This window comes from Scyliorhinus torazame, chromosome 3 (assembly GCF_047496885.1).
Source record: "Scyliorhinus torazame isolate Kashiwa2021f chromosome 3, sScyTor2.1, whole genome shotgun sequence".
Classification (NCBI taxonomy): domain Eukaryota; kingdom Metazoa; phylum Chordata; class Chondrichthyes; order Carcharhiniformes; family Scyliorhinidae; genus Scyliorhinus; species Scyliorhinus torazame.
Window position 1 is genome coordinate 225,180,570 of NC_092709.1, and position 13,751 is coordinate 225,194,320.

General features: G+C 47.5%; 1 protein-coding gene across 2 annotated transcripts in view; it reads left to right on the forward strand.

Annotated features, from left to right (window-relative positions):
• The window catches only part of LOC140408969 (mannosylglucosyl-3-phosphoglycerate phosphatase-like), a 93,187-nt gene that overhangs the window by 19,296 nt on the left and 60,140 nt on the right, over nt 1-13,751 (forward strand). For both annotated transcript variants that reach the window (XM_072496944.1, XM_072496945.1), the window contains exons 2-3: nt 2,943-3,094; nt 7,084-7,667. In XM_072496944.1, the coding sequence (XP_072353045.1) occupies nt 2,943-3,094; nt 7,084-7,667 (736 nt within the window). The remainder of the gene's footprint in view (nt 1-2,942; nt 3,095-7,083; nt 7,668-13,751) is intronic.

Below are 13,751 nucleotides of genomic sequence, written 5' to 3' on the forward strand. Positions count from 1 at the left end.
CTTTGTCCGCGTTGTTGGGGACCCACTGGCATAGTAGGAGAACAGCCCCAGGCATCATTTTAGGGCCTTGAGGCTGTGGGGAGGGGGGGGGAGTTCTGTGAGGGGGCGCATACGGTCGGGGTCGGGCCCTAGGACTCCGTTCTCCATGACGTAGCCGAGGATGGCCAGTCGGGTAGTATGAAAGACACACTTTTCTTTGTTGTATGCAAGATTGAGGGATTAGGCTGCCTGGAGGAACCTCTGAAGGTTGGCGTCATGGGCCTGCTGATCATGGCCGCAGTTGGTCACGTTGTCCAGGTACGGGTATGTCGCCCGCAAACCGTACTGGTCCACCATTCGGTCCATCGTTCTCTGAAAGACCGAGACCCCATTAGTGACGCCGAAGAACTCTGAGGAAATGGAAGAGCGGCCGGCTGCTTCAAAGGCAGTGTAGTGGCGCTCTTCCAGGCGGATTGGGAGCTGGTGGTAGGCTGACATCAGATCGACCGTGGAGAATACACGGTACTGCGCGATTGGTTGACCATCTCCGCTATGCGGGGGAGGGGGTACGCATCCAGTTGCGTGAACCGGTTAATTGTCTGGCTGTAGTCCACAACCATTCGGTTCTTTTCCCCGGCCGGACGACCGCCACTTGCGCTCTCCAGGGGATGTTGCTGGCCTCTATGATCCCTTCACTAAACAGTCGTTGGACCTCCGACTTGATAAATACCATGTCTAGCGAGCTGTACCGCCTGCTCCTGGTGACAATGGGCTTACAGTCAGGAGTGAGATTCACAAAGAGTGAAGGGGGGGGAGACTTTGAGGGTCGCGAGGCTGCATACTGTGAGGGGAGGCAATGGTCCGCCGAACTGGAGGATCAGGCTTCGGTGATTACACTGAAAAACCAATTCGAGCAGCAGGGGGGCGCAGAGGTGGGAGAGGATGGTAGAGCTTAAAGCGGGTATACTCCGTGCCCTGCATCGCGAGGTTGGCGATACAGCACCCCCGGATCTGGACCGAATGAGACCTGGAGGCAAGGGAGATTGTTTGTGAGGCGGGGTAGGTGTGGAGGGAGCAGCGCCTTACCGTGTCGGGCTGGAAAAAGCTCTCCGTGCCCCCAGAGTCAAAAGAGGCAGGGGGTCTCGTGCCCGTTGACCCGGATGACCATCATGGAGTTCTTTAGCGGTTTTGGCTGCGACTGGTCGAGGGTCACCGCGCCCAGCTGCGGGTAGCCTGCGTGATCGGTGAAGTCACAAGATGGCGGCCCCCATGTGTTGCATGCGTCGGACGGGATCGAAGATGGCGACCACGATGGCCGCCCCCATCGGTCGCACATGTTGGTCGGGGCCGGCGGTCAAGATGGCGGCCCCCATGAGTCGCACGTGTCGGTCGGTGTTGGGGCCGGTTGCCAAGATGGCAGCCCCCACGATTCGCACGATGCCGATGACGCATCTGGAGGGGGTGTTCCGGGCAGGCACACAGCCACATTGCGGGGTCTGTGGGGCTGCGAGTCCATAGGTCGGGCCAGGTGCGTTTTCCATTTCTGGGCCTTAGGTCGGCCCAGACAGACTCTCGCGTAGTTCCCCTATTTCCCGCAGTCGCTGCAGGTCGCTGAGCGGGCTGGGCAATGCTGCCGGGGATGTTGGCCCTGGCCGCAGAAGTAGCATTGCGGTTCTCCGGGCTGGGCTGACAGACGCGCGGCGACTAATAAATTGATATACCTTCAATTCACCAAGAGGCCGAGAGAGCGAGTGAACATAAGGCTTTATTAGTCGTGAACTTGCCCAGCCAGAGTCGGTTGTGCAGATGAGTGCCACCCACAGGTGGCCGGTTATATATGGCCCCGGTGAGGGCGGAGCCCACCGGGGTTACAGTACAGCACCTGGAAGCAGCTCGTATCACCACTTCCAGGTCATAGGTTACATTAGGTGGATACAATGGTTACAGTGTCATGCATTATGGTGAATACATTCACCACAGAGAGGGATCGTCCCCCTCCTCCAATAGCTCCGCCAACATTGTGCCAAAATACTCTGTCGGCCTGGGGCCTTCCACCCCTTCGGGCAGAGCCACGATCCTCAGATTCTGCCGCCTGTATCTGTTTTCCAGGTCTTCCATTTTGGCTCGCAGACCCTTGTTGGTCTCTATCACCCTCTGCAACTCCTTCCCCATCGAGGTGAGTTGATCACTGTGCTGCGATAATGCCTCTTCCACTTCCTTCAGTGTCTCACCCTGCTCCCGCACCTTCGCCGCTGCACTCGATACCGCCGCCCTCACCGGGGCAATCGCCTCCTCCACCAGAACTTTCAATACCGCCCCCATCTCCTTCTCCATTGCTTCCATGTGCTTTGTGAACTTTTTTCAAGTCCCACGGCCATCACCTTGGTCATTCCTTCTGCTGTGAGCAATGTGGCCTCCGCTTTCCTTACAGTTCCCACGCCAACTTTTCCATTCACCGGCAGATTTTCATTCGCCCCCTTTTTTATGGCCGTTCTTTTCGAAAACTTGGACATTTCTCTTCACTGTGTCTTCCTACAACTTTTTCAGCATCCGCTGCCCCTGGGCCGGGCATTAAAATCCCGAAAATTCTATTCCCGAGTGGGAGCCCTCCAACGTGCGGCTGCCTCCTGCCCGCCGTCACTGGAAGTTCCTTTTGCTACTTCTTTTGTTATATTTTGAATTCAGCATATAGGAAAAGTTATTGTACGTCAACATATTTCAAATTTTTATTGCATTTATTTTTGTTACCTGTATATGTACAAGCTCAGGTGATATAGATGATTGCTTCACTGTTCTAAACTTTGAATGTATTGTAAATATATGACATATTGAAAACAACCACTTAGCATGTTTCTGCTTCTTTCTCAGAGATGTATAATGTTTGAGTAAAATTCCAAATAATATTTGTTTGTTTCTGCTTGAATTTTGTTCATTTCACAAACTTGGCAAACATTTTTTAACAGGTTTTCGACAGCATTAAAACAGTATAAAACACTCAATCCCCTGATCCTTTTTAGTGGTGACTGTTTAAATCCTTCACTCTTAAGTACAACCACAAAAGGCCGGCATATGATACCAATTCTTAATGCTTTTGGAGTACAGTGTGCAGTGTTTGGTGAGTACATTTTGAAGCATCATGCTTTGTGTTAATTCCCTCTTGATTTCCATATTTCTTTATTGCACTACTTATTCATAATATTTAATCATTCAGAACTTTGATCCTGTCATTTTTATTTTAAAGATAATAAAGATTTGTTTCATTAAACATTTAACCTTTAAAGATTTACTTCCATAAGTCAAAGTGGATTGCAAACAGCTTGAATAAAATATGATGGACTAGTAATTTCACGGAAACGTGATGGTAGCAAGTATTCAAACAAGAGCTTAAGGCGGAAGTGAAGAAGAGTTCCGAGTGAGCCGGGGTTGTACATTGGTCAGTCAATCCTAAGTGATAAGCACACAACATTGTGTGGTATTGCAATATTATTTAGTCAAGGCTGCAATTCCCTGACCATTAGGATTCTCTGTTCCTGCCAGCAATGCACCCCCAAGCGCAAGTTTCCCGGCAGTGTGGGATTGCTTCAATGGGAAATTCCATTGACAAGCGACGGGAGTAGAGAATCCCACCACCAGTGAACAGCACATCGCTGAGAAACATGTGGCTGGGGGACCGGAGAATCCAGCCCCAAATGTCATTATGTGGCATTACAAGACAGTTTTCAATCTTATATTAGCATAACAAAATGCATGTAATTTGAGAGTACAATATGTTTACAATGAATTACATTGTGGACCAAGGGGTTGTTTACTGGCTGGGGACAAGGGGGCAAATATGTTTCTCGGCGATGTGCTGTTCACTGGTGCCGCGATTCTCTACTCCCGTCGCTTGTCAATGGGATACCTCAATAAAAGCACATCAATAACCATTAAGATGAAATTACATAACACAAAATGATCAGGCACTTTAAGAGACTGAAGCTTTTTGCTACATCCCTCCATTCAGAGCAATGTCCCTTTATCCCTCCTGCTACTCCTATCTTCAATCCAATTAGCTATTCATGTTGCAAGATTATCTCCAATTCTGCATGTTTTAATGTTGCTAATTGTCTCTTGTGTGTCAGAATTCTGAAATTCCTTTTAAAAGTCCAAATATGCAATACCACTATATATATATATCCCCTATCCACTCTGCTGGTAACCTCCTCAAAATATTAAACAAGATTAGTCAAAGGTTACCTGTTCTTCACAAATGCATACTGGCTCACCTTTGATTAGCTGATACTTGTCCATGTGCTTAGCCACTCTATTCTTGATGTTAGCTGATGTTAAATTGTAGATTCCTAATTTCTCCCATCATTTTTTGTTAACTGATAGTAAATATTGTCCTTGTGGGGGGGTCCCCCTATTACAAGGATCCCTGTGGGGGGTCCTCCGATTACAGGGGTCCCTGAGGGGAGGAGTAGGGTCACCCTGGCAATCCGGCGCTGCGTGAAACACCCGCCTCCCATGCCGAAAACAGCTGGAGAATTGCCAGGTCCCAGACTCAACCCGCCATCCATGACCCCACAGCCTACCTTCTGGCCACCCCCCACCGTCCCCCCAGCCCTTGCAGAAGCCCCCTGGGCAGCGGCACGGATCCCGGCCGAGTGTGGCGGCACTGAACACATTCCGCAGCCGCCATGCTGGGTTCATGATTTGTGTGAGCACACGTGTCACGCGCCGTCGGGAACTCGACCCATCGGGGTCGGAGCACCGCGAGTGGGCCGGCCGATGAGGCGCCAACGGCATTTCGACTGCATGTGGAGCGAGTCACGATTACGCCATTTTGGAGACGGAAGAGCATGGCTGACTGGCGTCAAACCGGCGGCAGCCACGATTTCGGCGTCAGAGCCCATTCTCCGCCTGATTGGCAAATGCGATTCCGCTGTCAGGCAACAGAGAATCCTGCCCATAGTTTACCAAACATAGAATCCCGCCCACTATTTATAAACCTATATAATTAATGCTAATTATTTATACATTCTGTTCAAATGGGGACATACCCAAGCATTTTAATCAGTAAATGTCACACTATTATTGTGGAATAGAAAATGCAAATAACTTGTTCAGTCACTGTAACATACCATCCACGTTGACTCATATTGAGTAATAAGTCTTGTAGCTGCCATAACACAGACCTTACACTCCAATTGGTCAATCAAAGAAAAAAATAAAAAGAAGTGAAACAATTTTTTTTCCAAAAGCCCTTGCCGGGCAGAATCTTACCATATTTTTTCAAAGTACTCAGACTGAAAACCGGCGTATAGCTCTCCTGCTGCACGGGCCAGTTTTCTTTCTAGATCTTGAGCCTCTCTAAGTAAAACAAAATGAGTTGGAGGGGTTTGCGCCATCACTCTGGCAGGACAGGACGGTGAGGTTTAAATATTCAGTGAGGGGGGAATCATGTGGCTAGCTATGATATTAAAATTTATTGAAATCTATTAAAACGAGGTTCTCACCCTTTGTGGGTGTGAACCTTGTGATGTCACCGGCAATGGCGTGGAAAATCAGGAAACACGCTTCACTCCAAATTTTCCACCCGTGTCACCATTCTTTCTGATGGCGAACATGGGCTGAAAACCACCCCTGCTGTTTTCCTGATCGTGGTAACTCTCCCCAGAGATAGCAGCTAGGGATTTAAAAACAGCTGTCAATCTATGAGCTCTTAACAGGAACGTAGAAGCAGGACTGGGCCTTTCATCCCCTTGAGTCAGCGCTGCCATTCAACTCGATCATGGCTGATTGTCGACCTCAACACCATTTTACCAATTTATCCCCATATTCCTTGGTGTCAGTAGAATTTAGAAATCTTATTGATCTCTGCCTTGAAAATACTCAATGACTAAGCTTCCACAGCCGACTGGGTAGAGAATTCCAAAGATTCACCACCTCTGAGAGAAGAAATTCTTCTTCATCTTAGTCCTAAATGGCTTGCCCTTTATTCAGAAACTGGCCCCTTAAGAACGTTTTAAATTGATATTGTGATTGGCTTATTTGTACTACTTCCCAGAGGAAGCACTTCTGCTGCATAAGAGAACAGGCAAGTTTTATATAGCTGCATTTTAGTGCCATTATATTGCCCAAGACTACCCATGAAAAATTCCATGGAGACTAATGCCTAGATAATGTAATGGTTAGAGCAGCGGTTCCCAACCTTTTCCTTTCTGTGTACCGTAGATCGTCATCAAAAGCTTTTGTGAACCACAATGTATGCAAGCCATTTTGAACATTATTTTTATATAACCTACAGCTGATGGGAGTCAAACTTATTTATCACTGGGTATTGAAAACGCAACTATTTCTATAAGTGTATGATGCACACTCACAAATACATTGTGGATTATATTACACACAAATGTTTGTGAAGCAAATTACATTACAAATAATAATGTAACATCGATAATGATACATATGAGATACACATAATTGTTTTTTTTTCCATGGACCACCTGCAATACTCTCGCAGACCACAGGTTGGGAACCACTGGGTTAGAGTAAATTTATATTTTTCAATAATTTTATTAGGTGAGTTTCATTGGTGCAATTGTCCATTTGAAACTTGTCAATAGTCTCATTGACAACCTAAGGCAATTGGGTGGAACAAAGTTTTAAATAAAGCAATAATTTTGCAAATACTTTCATGAATTGATAACTTTTAATTTCTAATGATGGCCATTTTATCATCCACAGAGAGAACCACCCTTGTTTCTTATGCCATGCAGTGCCACTAACAGTTTTGATTGAAAGCTATTTTAGAATATTTTGAAGAAAGGAAAAGCGCAACAAACCAGAATAAAATGGCTAAATTTGTTGATAACCAGTTGAAAGCATATAAAGTAAATTAAATCTAATTGTAAACTATTAAGCTTCATCTACTCCTGAAAAAAGATATTCAATCTAATGACTATACTTGACTACATTTTTATTTGCCTTGCATAGAGTTCCCCTCATATAATTGATAACATGTCAGACTTTATAACAAGCTAAGTTACTGAGTCAAATGTCCTTTTGATAAATCTGAGTAACTGACAATACCAGAGATGCATCAGTACATTTTGTTTACAGGAAATCATGAATTTGACTTTGGAGTTGACTTGTTGGAAGAGATTATATCGGAGATGAATTTCCCTTGGTTGCTCAGCAATGTGTATGATTTGATTACTTCTGAGCCACTAGGACATGGCATAGGAAGCAAGATAATGGAATGGAATGGTGTAAAAATTGGCTTGATGGGCTTAGTGGAAGAAGAATGGATTGATACTTTAGCAACTATTGATAAGTCGAGTGTGAACTTTATTGATTATGTCATTGCTGCTGATCAACTTTCTCAAGATCTTCGAGCCAAAGGTGCAGAACTCCTCATTGCTTTGACACACATGAAATGGAGTAATGATATTAGGCTCGCAAGGAACGTTGATGGATTAGACCTGATTTTAGGAGGTCACGATCATGACTATGGCACCAAAGAGGTTAATGGCACTCTTATTGTAAAAAGTGGATCAGATTTTAGAAGCCTTACTAAAATTGAGATCACAAGAACTGGTGAGAATAATTACAAGTACAGTACAGAGAAGATAGATATTACAAAAGATTTGGAGGAAGACACCTTAATGAACAGCATTGTCCAAGAGTTTGCTTTTAATCTGGAGGTATGTTACACAGTTTAATTATTTTAATGATATACTTTCATCTCATCTATTTATCAAAACATTGAAAGGGCTTGCTGGAGCATACTTCAATCTTGTATCTTATAACTATCTTTGTTGGTGTTCAGTTAATGGATCAGTGTTAATGGATAATCCAAAACACTCTGATGCAAAACATCTACATGCTAAGTTCCAAAGTGAAAGAGGCATTTTACCAGGCAAAATTAGAAACTGTAGGCCGCATTTACCGGCTGTTCATACCTGCGGGATATTCCGGTTCCGCATGGGTTTCCCGGCAACATTGGGTGCAGTCAACTGGAAATCCCGTTGACAGCGACGGGACCAGAAAATCCCTCCTGTGGGTTGCCTCCATCACCAAAAAAACATGCGGCAGGTTGCTCGGTAAATCCCAGCCATGATCTACTTAAGAAAAATTCTACTGGGTGGTGATAAAACAAGTGCAAATTCTGATGCCAAATTCAATGTAATTAAAAGAGAAAATGTCTTTTGTTCAAGAAAACAGGTGCTCGTTACAAGCAAAAATGTTGCAAGGATGCAAAGTTGTTAGAGTGATGGGAGGCAAAGATATAATTATGGTTTACCTGGATTGGAGAAGGTTTAAAAAGCATATATAGTAAACTAAGTCTAATTGTAAACTATTAAGCTTCACCTTCTCCTGAAAAAAGATCTTCAATCTTGACTACATATTTTATTTCACTTGCTTATAGTTCCCTTCAAATTATTGATAAAATGTCAGATTTTATAGCAAGCTAAGTTGCTGAGTCAAATGCCCTTTTGATAAATCTGAGTAACTGACAATACCAGAAATGCATCAGTACATTTGTTTACAGGAAATCATGAATTTGCCTTTGGAGTTGACATGCTGGATGAGGCTATATCGGAGATGAATTTTCCTTTTCCCTTAGTTACTCAGCAATGTGTATGATTTGATTACTTCTGAGCCACTAGGACATGGTACCCTTGGGGTCTGAGTTGGATGATTTGATTCTTAAAAGATGCCAGCAGATTTCTATCTATGCATTATTAAAGTTCTTGGGTAAGATGCACATTTCAGGTTGAATTTTGTCAGGGCAGTGGTGGCCCTGACAATGGCTGGAAAGCGGGGTGAGGGGGAGAAATCCCAACTCAGCCATTTGGGGAGCCCCAATTAGATTATATGGCAATCAAATTGCCATCAGTATTCCTGTCCCTTGAAGAGAAAAGATTTGGCCTCCAAGAACTGCCAACCAATCTGACGCCAGCAGTTCTTCAACCCCAGCGGTGCAACTGGGAGCATCAGTTATATAAGAGAAGCAGCACGGACACTGCTCTCCTGAATAAAGTTAGTGGAGTCGGAGATTGGTAGGACCATTCAGAGAGGATGGGGATGGGGTGGAGTTTGTGATTTGTGAGGGCAAAGGGGGTATGTTGCATGGAGGCTACCATTGCCACCTGGGGGTCTGTGGGCCGCAGGTCCCTGATCAGAAGAACCCCAATGTCATGATATTCAAACACACACATCATGATAGACACACCAACAGACAAATCAGAACACACAACACCACAACCAATGACAGAAAGATATTTTTATTGAAAATGTTTGGTCAACCAACACAGTACATTGTGCATCCTTTACACAACATTGTAACAATACATATAATAATGACCTTTTTAAATTTAAACAAAAACAACAACAAATAAATAAATATTAAATAACAAAAAATAAAAACTAGCCCTAATTGGCAACTGCCTTGTCTCAGGCCACACCCCCCCCCATCCCTCCCCCCCCCCCCCCCCCCCCCCCAAGTCCTGGGCCGCTGCTGCTGCCTTCTTTGTTCTCCCCTATCTATCTTTCCGCAAGATATTCGACGAACGGTTGCCACCGCCTAGTAAACCCTTGAGCCGACCCCCCTTAGGACGAACTTAATCCGCTCTAACTTTATGAACCCCGCCATATCATTTATCCAGGTCTCCACCCCCGGGGGCTTGGCTTCTTTCCACATTAGCAATATTCTGCGCCGGGCTACTAGGGACGCAAAGGCCAAAACATCGGCCTCTTTCGCCTCCTGCACTCCCGGCTCTTGTGCAACCCCAAATATAGCCAACCCCCAGCTTGGTTCGACCCGGACTCCTACTACTTTCGAAAGCACCTTTGTCACCCCCATCCAAAACCCCTGTAGTGCCGGGCATGACCAAAACATATGGGTATGATTCGCTGGGCTTCTCGAGCACCTCGCACACCTATCCTCCACCCCAAAAAATTTACTGAGCCGTGTTCCAGTCATATGTGCCCTGTGTAATACCTTAAACTGAATCAGGCTTAGCCTGGCGCACGAGGACGACGAGTTTACCCTGTTTAGGGCATCTGCCCACATCCCCTCCTCAATCTCCTCCCCTAGCTCTTCTTCCCATTTCCCTTTTAGTTCGTCCATCATAGTCTCCCCTTCGTCTCTCATTTCCCTATATATATCCGACACCTTACCGTCCCCCACCCATTTCTTTGAGATGACTCTGTCCTGCACCTCTTGTGTCGGGAGCTGCGGGAATTCCCTCACCTGCTGCCTCGCAAAAGCCCTCAATTGCATGTACCTGAATGCATTCCCTTGGGGCAACCCATATTTCTCGGTCAGCGCTCCCAGACTCGCAAACTTCCCATCCACAAATAGATCTTTCAATTGCGTTATACCTGCTCTTTGCCACATTCCATATCCCCCATCCATTCCCCCCGGGGCAAACCTATGGTTGTTTCTTATCGGGGACCCCCCCAGTGCTCCGGTCTTTCCCCTATGTCGTCTCCACTGTCCCCAAATCTTCAGTGTAGCTACCACCACCGGACTCGTGGTATAGTTCCTTGGTGAGAACGGCAATGGGGCTGTCACCATAGCCTGCAGGCTGGTCCCCCTACAGGACGCCCTCTCTAATCTCTTCCACGCCGCTCCTTCCTCCTCTCCCATCCACTTACTCACCATTGAAATATTAGCGGCCCAATAATACTCACTTAGGCTCGGTAGTGCCAGCCCCCCCCTATCCCTACTACGCTGTAAGAATCCCTTCCTCACTCTCGGAGTCTTCCCGGCCCAAACAAAACCCATGATACTCTTTTCTATCCTTTTGAAAAAAGCCTTCGTGATCACCACCGGGAGACACTGAAACACAAAGAGGAATCTCGGGAGGACCACCATCTTAACCGCCTGCACCCTCCCTGCCATTGACAATGCTACCATATCCCATCTCTTGAAATCTTCCTCCATCTGTTCCACCAACCGCGTCAAATTTAGCCTGTGCAATGTGCCCCAATTCTTAGCTATCTGGATCCCCAGGTAACGAAAGTCTCTTGTTACCTTCCTCAACGGTAGGTCTTCTATTTCTCTACTCTGCTCCCCTGGATGCACCACAAACAGCTCACTCTTCCCCATGTTCAATTTATACCCTGAAAAATCCCCAAACTCCCCAAGTATCCGCATTATTTCTGGCATCCCCTCCGCTGGATCCGCCACATATAGCAGCAGATCATCCGCATATAAAGATACCCGGTGTTCTTCTCCTCCCCTAAGTATTCCCCTCCATCCCTTGGAACCTCTCAGCGCTATCGCCAGGGGCTCAATCGCCAGTGCAAACAGTAATGGGGACAGAGGACATCCCTGCCTTGTCCCTCTATGGAGCCGAAAATATGCCGATCCCCGTCCATTCGTGACCACACTCGCCACTGGGGCCCTATACAACAGCTGCACCCATCTAACATACCCCTCTCCGAACCCAAATCTCCTCAACACCTCCCACAGATAATCCCACTCCACTCTATCAAATGCTTTCTCGGCATCCATCGCCACTACTATCTCCGTTTCACCCTCTGGTGGGGCCATCATCATTACCCCTAACAACCTCCGTATGTTCGTGTTCAGCTGTCTCCCCTTCACAAACCCAGTTTGGTCCTCATGAACCACCCCCGGGACACATTCCTCTATTCTCATTGCCATTACCTTGGCCAAGACCTTGGCATCTACATTGAGGAGGGAGATTGGTCTGTAGGACCCGCATTGTAGCGGATCCTTTTCCTTCTTTAAAAGAAGCGATATCGTTGCTTCTGACATAGTCGGGGGCAGTTGTCCCCTTTCCTTTGCCTCGTTAAAGGTCCTCGTCAGTAGCGGGGCGAGCAAGTCCAAATATTTTCTGTAAAATTCAACTGGGAATCCGTCCGGTCCCGGGGCCTTTCCCGTCTGCATGTTCCTAATTCCTTTCACCACTTCTTCTACCGTGATCTGTGCTCCCAATCCCATCCTTTCCTGCTCTTCCACCTTGGGAATTTCCAGCCGATCCAAAAACTCCATCATTCTCTCCCTCCCATCCGGGGGTTGAGCTTCATACAATTTTTTATAAAATGTCTTAAACACTTCATTCACTCTCTCCGCTCCCCGCTCCGTCTCTCCATCTTCGTCTCTCACCCCCCCTATTTCCCTCGCTGCTCCCCTTTTCCTCAATTGGTGTGCCAGCAATCTGCTCGCCTTCTCTCCATATTCATACTGTACACCCTGCGCCTTCCTCCATTGTGCCTCTGCAGTGCCTGTGGTCAGCAAGTCAAATTCCACATGCAGCCTTTGCCTTTCCCTATACAGTCCCTCCTCCGGTGCTTCCGCATACTGTCTGTCCACCCTCAAAAGTTCTTGCAACAACCGCTCCCGTTCCTTACTCTCCTGCTTCCCTTTATGTGTCCTTATTGATATCAGCTCCCCCCTAACCACCGCCTTCAACGCCTCCCAGACCACTCCCACCTGAACCTCCCCATTGTCATTGAGTTCCAAGTACTTTTCAATGCATCCCCTCACCCTTAAGCACACCCCCTCATCCGCCATTAGTCCCATGTCCATTCTCCAGGGTGGACGCCCTCTTGTTTCCTCCCCTATCTCCAAGTCTACCCAGTGTGGGGCATGATCCGAAATGGCTATAGCCGTATATTCCGTTCCCCTCACCCTCGGGATCAATGCCCTACCCAACACAAAAAAGTCTATGCGTGAATAGACTTTATGGACATAGGAGAAAAACGAGAACTCCTTACTCCTAGGTCTACTGAATCTCCACGGGTCCACCCCTCCCATCTGCTCCATAAAATCCTTAAGCACCTTGGCTGCTGCCGGCCTCCTACCAGTCCTGGACTTCGACCTATCCAGCCTTGGTTCCAACACCGTGTTAAAGTCTCCCCCCATTATCAGCTTTCCGGTCTCTAGGTCTGGGATGCGTCCTAGCATTCGCCTCATAAAATTGGCATTGTCCCAATTCGGGGCATACACGTTTACCAACACCACCATCTCTCCCTGTAATTTGCCACTCACCATCACGTATCTGCCCCCGTTATCCGCCACTATAGTCTTTGCCTCGAACATTACCCGCTTCCCCACTAATATAGCCACCCCCCTGTTTTTCGCATCCAGCCCCGAATGGAACACCTGCCCTACCCATCCTTTGCGCAACCTAACCTGATCTATCAGTTTCAGGTGCGTTTCCTGTAACATGACCACATCTGCTTTAAGTTTCTTAAGGTGTGCGAGTACTCGTGCCCTCTTTATCGGCCCGTTAAGCCCCCTCACGTTCCACGTGATCAGCCGAGTTGGGGGGCTTCCCACCCCCCCCCCTTGCCGGTTAGCCATCATCTTTTTCCAGCTTCTCGCCCAGTTCCCACGCAGCTGTATTTCTCCCAGACGGTGCCCCCCCGCCCATCCTTTCCCGTACCCACTCCCCCCTTTCCCCAGCAGCAGCAACCCAGTAATTCCCCCCCCCCCCCCCCCCCCCCCCGCTAGACCCCCCGCTAGCGTAATTACTCCCCCCATGTTGCTCCCAGAAGTCAGCAAACTCTGGCTGACCTCGGCTTCCCCCCGTGATCACGGCTCGCCCCGTGCGGCGCCCCCTCCTTCCTGCTTCTCTATTCCCGCCATAATTATCATAGCGCGGGAACCAAGCCCGCGCCTCTCCCTCGGCCCCGCCTCCCATGGCCAACGCCCCATCTCCTCTCCCTCCCCACCTCCCCCCATCACCACCTGTGGGAGAAAGAAAAGTTACCATACCGCAGGATTAATCATACAATCCCTCTTCGCC